We start from the raw sequence: 8,141 nt of genomic DNA, 5'->3' as shown, positions 1-8,141 counted from the left end.
AGGGGCGATCCGGGCTCGGGGCCGCGGCCATGGCTGCCTCCGCCTGGCCCTGCCTGCTGCTGTGCGTCGGGGCCGCGGCCTTGAGCGTCGGTCCGGCCCCGCCGAGCATCCGCTTGCCACTGCGGGGAGGATCGGCCCCGCCGCCGGGCGCCAGGGCGAGGAGAGCGCCGGAGGAGGCGGAGAGGAGGAGCGCCTTCGTGGAGATGATCGATAACTTGCGGGGCAAGTCCGGGCAGGGCTACTATGTGGAGATGACGGTGGGCAGCCCCCCGCAGAAGGTGAGGGAGAGGCGCGGGGCTGCGGGGCCGCACTGCCACGACCCGTCCTGGTGGCTCTGGGGGTCCGCGGGGGCCGGCACGGTGTGTGGGCGCATGCCATGCATAGCAGCAGCGGGACGGTCAGCCCAGCGGGACCTTGAGGACCTCCTGAAATGCGTGGAGGTCTGGATTCGTTCGAGCACAGGGCCGGGATCCTGTGCTGCTGCCGCCCACGGTGTAGGTTGGCTCTGCCAAAACTCTGCTGTGCCCACGGTGGTTCTGAAATAGCAGCTGGCTTTGCTATGTGCACCTCCAGCGTGATCTGCCTCCTTCCTCGGGTGCCTGGTGGGTATTGCACGGGTGGTGCACTGGGTGGAGAAGCCAAAGGGGAGAAGAGAAGCACAGCAAGGGGGTTTCTACAACCGCCTTTGCTCACAATCGACAAAATGTTGCTTGTGGGAGTGGTCTGATAGTGACAGGACAAGGGAGAATGGCTTTAAGCTAAAAGAGGGGAGATGTGGGTGAGCTGTGAGGAAGCAATCCTTTGGTCAGGGCGGTGAGGCGCTGGCGCTGCTGCCCAGAGAGCTGTGGGTGCCCCATCCCTGCAGGCACTCCAGGCCAGGTGGGATGGGGCCCTGGGCAGCCTGAGCTGGTGGGGGGCAGCCCTGCCCAAGGCCGGGGGTGGCACTGGGTGGGCTTTGAGCTCCCCTCCAACCTGAGACATTCTATGGCTCTACAGATTGTGTGTCTTGAGGTGGCTTTGTGTCAATTTGTGTGTGTTTAGGATGTATTTTTCTGTTCAGGCAGGGTATGTTTATGGGGAAAGGAAAAAAAAAAACGAGATTATTTCTAAAATCTAGCTCTAAATGTGATTTCATCATCCAGCCCTGCTGGAGCTTTTGCTTGGAACATGCCATGTGTCACAGCTGCCAAATAATTTCAGTGAGAACCACCTGTTTCCAGGCACTCGTGGATTTCTGAAGCTGTCACCCTTTTGGGAAGCATCTTCCAGCCTTGGAGTGCTTCCAAGTGTGGATGCAGTGTGTGCATATGCATGCGTATGTGCATGTTTGTGTGCCGGAGCAAAATCCCTCCAGGCATTTTAATGGAATTAAAAGATTCACATGAAAGGCTAAGTTGATGCATACACAGGAAATTGGGGAGCGTGGCGGGTGTTTATCTGGGAGGATGCGTGCATCCTGTTCAGAGGTACACATGCAGCCCAACGTGGTCTCACTGCCAGCCCCTCGCTCTCCTTGGCTTTCACCTTCTTTGTTGTGCTGTGCTTGAATTTTGGCTGTGAGCTGGGCTGCACTGCGCAGTCACTACCAACAATTAATCGCTCTCGCATCCCCCCGGCTCTCAGCGCGCCTGTGCCACCAGCGCTGATTCACCCGGACAGCAGGAGGAGGTGGGAGCAGAGCAGCCTGAGCCAGCGCTCTGGGACAGATGGCAGAGGCTCGGTGCCACCGCTGTGTGCTTGTCCCCCCGCGACCCCACAAGCGTGCTGCCAGCCCCGCTCTCATGTGCAGTGTGCAGGCAGTGCTTCTGCCAAGCGCCCAGAGGGGCTGTCACATCCAGGGAGCTGCAGACGGGCTTCAGAGAGCATCCCTGCCATACATGTCCCAGCCTCACCGCTGCACGTGTCGTGTCCTGCCCTGAGACAAGGGCTGGGCTGCGCCTGGAGGAAGTGGGGCCAATGCACGTGGCAGCAAACTCGAGGCAGCAGAGCGTAGCCTGCAGGGCAGCAACCCCACCCCTGCCTCCCACTGTCACCGGTGCAAAACGCTGCACATGCCACACAAGGAAGAGCCCAGTAGGCAGTTCTGGGACTGTCTGAACGTCCAAGGGCTTGGTGCAGGTCCTGGGCAGCTGCAGGTTTCCTCAGCTTCCTAACATGGTTGTTCTTGACAACGTGGCCTCCAGAGCGAGCCTCTTCCTCGCTGCCTGTGTCCTCTCCCTGCAGAGTCAGCTCAGCAGGTATCTCCCCAGAGAAAGCAGTCCTCACCAGGTACCCTGGAGATCAGCAGCAAGGCTGTGTGCAGCAGATGGCTAATGAACACTCCAGCAGCCACCTTGGGAATGGCAGGGCTGTGGTTGCCCGGGGAAGGCTCTGAGTGCCCCTCTGAGCAAGGCGTGCAGCGGGGTGAGCGTGCTGCTCCACTTCCTACCTGGAGCTGAAAGTCTCCTTGGCAAAAAGCCTGCCTGTGTCACGGTGTGGAGGATGCAGGACAGCCACCAGGGTCGGTGCAGGAGAGCTGGGCACTGAGGTGGGCCAGGGCAGTGGTTGCCGAGTTTGTGCTGTGTGCAGGGGAGCCGTTGCCCGTAGTTCACTGAAGAAATTCTGCAGGTGGTAGCCAAGCACCAGTGCGATTAGCACAAGCGCATTAGCTTCCTTCCTCCCCGAATCCACAGCTTAAGGCCCACAGCCCTCGTGGATCACTTGTATGGGTGAGCAGCCCTATGGCTGCACAGCCCTCTGCAACCAGCGGTGTCCTGCCAGGCCCGGCTCCAGCAGGGCAGAGGGGGCCACAAGCAGAGCTTGGCCAGTGGCAGGACAGGGCTGGCCCACTCCTAGCCTGGCTGGTGGGTGCTTGCCAAGCTCTGCCTGCAAGCTGCTAATCCAGGGCAAGGCAGAAATGAATCGGGAGCGGAGCTCAGCTCATGGATGGCTGATTAGCGGACGCAGCAATCCACAGCGGCTTGTGTACCATCAGTCCTTCCCACAGCAAATTAGATTTCCTGGCAAGGGGGACCTGGAGACCTTGCCTTGCTGCTGCTCTCTCCCACACCGGTTGCAGGGGGCTGAGGTCATACCGTGCTGAGCAGGGCAGGAGAGCTCATGCTGTGTTTGCACAGTGCCAGATGATGTTTGCTTTTTGTGCAACAGCCTGATGTTGCTGACTCCTGCTCCACCGTCCCATCCTCTCTTGCACAACTGCCCTGAGCCATCCTTGTGCACAGCATCAGCAGGCCCCTGCAGCTGCTGGGCTACAGCCTCCCTGCCCTACCCCTGGCTGCCCCATTGCTGCTCCCACAGTCCCACAAGCATGGCTGGCACACAGCCCTAGCCAGCAGGGCAGAGCTAGGCTTGCTGCTGAGATGAGGACCCAGAGCTGTGGGTCACTGGAGCACACAGCACAGCAGCCACCATGCAGAAAACACAGGGAAAAAGAAAGCATCGCTTGCCTGCAATGCCACGCAGACTTGGGTGCACAGTGCAGCCTGGTTTTACTGCAGTCACAAACCTTCCTTGTCTCTTCCTTCTCCAGCTCAATATCCTGGTGGACACTGGGAGCAGTAATTTTGCTGTGGGAGCTGCACCTCACCCCTTTCTTCGGAGATACTACCAGCGGCAGCTGTGAGTTCTGTGGGGACAGGCGCTGGGGGAAAACAGCACAGCCACTGGTCCTTGTGCCTGTGGCTCACCTCCAGTGATGGTGTGATCTGTCTTGCACTGGGTCTGGCCACACATGGCCCTAAGTCCTGGGCTGGTACAGGTAATGCTGCTCAGCCTCAGGTAGATCTGGATGGCCCCTTCTTGTGCCTATAGAAGCAGGGGAGCCCTCAGCTGCCAGTCCACCATCCCACAACATTTAAGCAGCCCATATCTGTGCTGCTGGCTGTTTTGCATAGCATACAACAGCTACAGTTATCCCGTGTGCCCTATTACAGCCTCACCCCAGGCTGCGAGGCACTGTCCTTGTGCTTCCCTGACCCTCTGTGGACTCTCCAACTCTCTGCACAGGCAGAGAAATGTAGTGCCCTCACACAGCCATGCTGACCCACAGGCTGGACAGGGCTGTGCACTTGTAATGCTTGGTTATTATGCATGTGCTCTGTCACTGTCTCCTCTGCAGTGGTTTTACTCTCTTTAATGCCATTCCAGGTCCAGCACCTACCGTGACCTGCGGAAGGGTGTGTATGTGCCCTACACCCAGGGCAAGTGGGAAGGGGAGCTGGGCACTGACCTTGTCACTATCCCCCACGGCCCCAACGTCACTGTCAGAGCCAACATTGCTGCCATCACGGAGTCAGACAAATTCTTCATCAATGGCTCCAACTGGGAAGGGATCCTGGGGCTGGCCTATGCAGAGATTGCCCGGGTGAGTCCTGATTGTAGCCGGGGGCCCACATCTGCCTGTACTGCATCCAGCTTCTCAGCAAACATAGGCATCGTGTCCCTGCACAACACACCTTGCTCAAGGGGTAGGGGTTACATTTCCTCTCTCCATAGCTCCACAGAGTCCCAGTGGGCCCAAACAGGCTGTGCATTTGCACTGCTGATCTTGAGCCCTGCCTCAACAGTGTACAGAGCCAGGATTCTTGTGGCACAGAGGGGACATCTGGGTGTCCTCCACTGACACGTCCCTGTCCTGCCTCTGCTTTTCTCCAGCCTGATGACAGCTTGGAGCCCTTTTTTGATTCCCTGGTGAAGCAGACCCAGGTGCCCAACATCTTCTCCCTCCAGCTTTGTGGGGCAGGCTTCTCATCCAATGAAACGGAGACCTTGGCATCAGTGGGAGGCAGCATGGTGAGTGCTCTGGAGAAGGAGCTGGTGTGGCAGCAGGAAGCTGGGGATTCTCCACGTGGTTTGGGTGTTCCCATGGGCAGAGATGGCCATACAAAATGTGCCATGGCTGGAGATGCGTTATCAGACACCTTTCTGTTCCCATTGCAGATCATTGGTGGCATCGACCGCTCGCTGTACGTGGGTGACATCTGGTACACACCCATCCGCAAGGAGTGGTACTACGAGGTCATCATTGTCAGGCTGGAGGTCAATGGGCAGGACCTGAACATGGACTGCAAAGAGGTGACAGGGGCCCCAGGGGGAGCTGCCCTGCAAGGGGTTTGCTTTGTTGCTGAAAGCATCTGTCCTTTGGTTATGGATAAAATCACTGAGTGCAGCGAATGCTGCAGGCCCTGGTGCCTGGGGATTCAGTGCCTGGTTGGTGATGGAGGCTGAGGGCACCAGGCAGCTTGGCCAAGGGTGAAGCTGAGATGAGCGTGAGCTTTGAGTCCATCACGATAGAAAGAAGGGGATGGGCTCAGCCTCAGTAGCTGTGCAGGGGGAGCCAGAGCAGTCAGGTGCTGGCATGGAGGGGAGCAGGGCTGGGATACCCCTGGGTCATTCTTCCTTTTGCTGTCTGCAGTACAACTATGACAAGAGTATCGTGGACAGCGGCACCACCAACCTCAGGCTGCCGAAGAAGGTGTTTGAGGCTGCAGTGAAATCCATCAAAACAGCTTCTTCGGTCAGTGTGGCCCTTGAAACTCATCCATCCATCCCCCCCTTCTGTGGGCACATCCCCAGTGCCAGTGGAGGGCTGTGGGCAGGGTGACTGCCTGTCACCAGCCTGAGCATCTCTGCTCCCTGCCCACACAGACCCCTCACCTCTCCTTTCCCTCTGGCAGACGGAGAAGTTCCCAGATGGCTTCTGGCTGGGGGAGCAGCTGGTTTGCTGGCAGGTGGGCACCACCCCCTGGCACATCTTCCCCGTTCTGTCCCTCTACCTGATGGGGGAGGCCACCAACCAGTCCTTCCGGATCACCATCCTTCCCCAGGTGAGCGTTGGCCGGGCCAGACCCTGCCCAGCACCGAGCAGGAGGCAGTCTGGGGCAGAGCTGACAGCTCTTCTCTCCCTGCAGCAATACCTGCGCCCAGTGGAGGATGTGGCCACCTCTCAGGATGACTGTTACAAGTTCGCCATCTCTCAGTCCTCCACAGGCACTGTCATGGGCGCTGTCATCATGGAAGGTTTCTACGTGGTCTTTGACCGTGCCCGCAAGCGCATTGGCTTTGCTGTCAGTGCCTGCCACGGTAAGGAAGAGAAGCAAGGCAAGACGGAGAGAAGGCAGGGGGCTACGGGGAAGAGGTGTGGATGTGCAGTGGTATCTCAGTGACCAGATGTTTGCCTTTTACCTGCCCACAGTGCACGACGAGTTTCGGACAGCCGCAGTGGAGGGGCCCTACCTGCACTCCAACATGGAGGACTGCGGCTACAACATCCCACAGACGGATGAGTCCACCTTGATGACCATTGCTTATGTCATGGCAGCCATCTGCGCCCTGTTCATGCTGCCTCTCTGCCTCATGGTGTTCCAGTGGCGCTGCTTCCGCTGCCTGCGACGGGACCACGATGACTTTGCTGATGACATATCTTTGCTGAAGTGACACCGGAGCGTGGGGGCAGCCCCGGGACAGCAGGTGAGGCAGCAGGGCGAGGAGAGGTCCTTTCGTTGGAGGCTAGAGCATGGAGACTGGACATCAGCGTAGGGTGCTCACACAGTCAGCCCAGGCCCTCCTGGCTGCAGGGACCCAGTGCCCTTTGAGTTAATGGGCCAGGAGCAACCCAGTACCAGGAGCAGAATGCCAGCACTGAGGCTCGAGTCCCGGGCTTGAGTCCCTGGGTCACCATCACCCAGAGCAGCATTTGCATAGCAGGACAGGAGAGGCAACACCAGCACTGGGGAGCAGGTGGAGATCAGGTCCCAGCAGCAGGTTAGGATCCCCCTCTGTGCTCCAAAGGCGTTGCCCTGGTTCTGACACCAGCCACCCCTTGCTGACCTACAGCAAAACTTCAGTGTGTACTTGCAGCCTGTCAGGCAGCAGCATGTGCAAGGGCAGCTTGGGGAGCCTCAGGCCTCAGCTGCTTTTGTCTAGGATCCTCAGATGTAGCTTGGCTGCTATTGGGTGACAGCACAGCAACCCTGTTTCACCTGTAGCCTCTGGAAGGACTGGGTGCAAGTGTCTGCTCTGGCACAAAAATGAGCTGAGCTTTCCCTAGCTGTCCTGCCAAGACTTTCCAAATTGATGAGCCATCACCCCATTTCTGTCCCCCTCCCTCCCCCAGTGCTGCATCTGCCCTTCTCAGCCTGCACTGTAGGGAAGCTGCTGGCATAGGCTCTCCGTGTAGTGAACTGTGCGTGTGTGCATGTGCGCTGTAGCTGTGCCTGCCCCACGCAGCTCCCCTCCCCATGACACCTGTGAGCTGGACTCCAGAGAGTGCATCTCCAGAGCCATTGCCCCCAGGCCTGGGCCTGTAGAAAACACCACACAGTGCCAGCCTGAAGCTGCCTTGGAGTGAGAGAAGGCAGAAGTTGGGGGACAGCTGCTCCCACCCTCCTGCTCCCCTGTACAGTGCACACTCTAACATGTGCTGTGGCATTTCCCCTGTCCTCCCGACCTGCCCTTCCATTGCTGCCAGCCCCAGACCTCTCTGCGCCCACCCTGCCTCGCTGCCTCCCAGGACAGGCAGCCATCCTCTCCTGACTCCATTTTTTGACCACCACGTCCCCTTGGGGGACAGGGAACTGCCTCACCTGCGTCCCAGATCCACAGTGTTTGCTGCGTAGAAGCTGCTGGCTGCCGCCCTCCAGCCCTGGGGACAACAGCCTCTGCTCCAGGACACGGGGTTCTCTTCCCTGCGCTTCACGGCCCCTCGGACTGAACGGGAACAAAGGAAGGAGCTCGGAACGAGCAGAAACCGCGTGCCAGGAGAGAGCTTACCCGTTCCCCCGCCTGTCGCCTGTTTGAAAGCCATAGGGGAGCCAGCGCCGGCTCGGCGGCCCCACCTGCAGCTGCTGCCTCGCCTCAGCAGCCAGCGCACCCGGCTGCAGACACGCTCGGACCTGGGCTCCTGCCCCCAAGGCAAGAGACCCCTAGCAGCACTGGGGAAAGGAGGTGTCTGTGGGAACTGCAGCATTTCTTGTTTTTCTAAACACATGGTTGTATTTATTGTTTTGTTGGGTTTTTTTTTTACAATGCAACTCACTGTTAGTACAGCTGCGCAGAATCAGTGTGTATATAGCAGGTCCCTGCACACAGGTGTACAAATAATGGTCTGCTCCTCACCTGTACAATATATACATATAGATATA

The 8,141-nt window shown here is 58.6% G+C and overlaps 1 protein-coding gene across 1 annotated transcript; it reads left to right on the top strand.

Moving 5' to 3' along the window:
- Nucleotides 1-29: 29 nt before the first annotated feature.
- BACE1 (beta-secretase 1) lies at nucleotides 30-7,998 on the top strand. The gene is made up of 9 exons (XM_042831989.1): nucleotides 30-278; nucleotides 3,530-3,618; nucleotides 4,147-4,363; nucleotides 4,654-4,791; nucleotides 4,939-5,073; nucleotides 5,414-5,515; nucleotides 5,676-5,825; nucleotides 5,910-6,081; nucleotides 6,194-7,998. Exons 1-9 carry the CDS (start codon nucleotides 30-32, stop codon nucleotides 6,433-6,435), a joined length of 1,494 nt encoding a protein of 497 aa, XP_042687923.1. The 3' UTR covers nucleotides 6,436-7,998.
- Nucleotides 7,999-8,141: the final 143 nt, after the last annotated feature.

This window comes from Centrocercus urophasianus, unplaced genomic scaffold, assembly GCF_019232065.1.
Source record: "Centrocercus urophasianus isolate 14NV4802_14NV808 unplaced genomic scaffold, USGS_Curo_1.0 seq_37, whole genome shotgun sequence".
NCBI classification, from domain to species: Eukaryota; Metazoa; Chordata; class Aves; order Galliformes; family Phasianidae; genus Centrocercus; species Centrocercus urophasianus.
The sequence above is the reverse complement of the archived record's forward strand: the minus strand, read 5'-3'. Positions and strand labels throughout refer to the sequence as shown.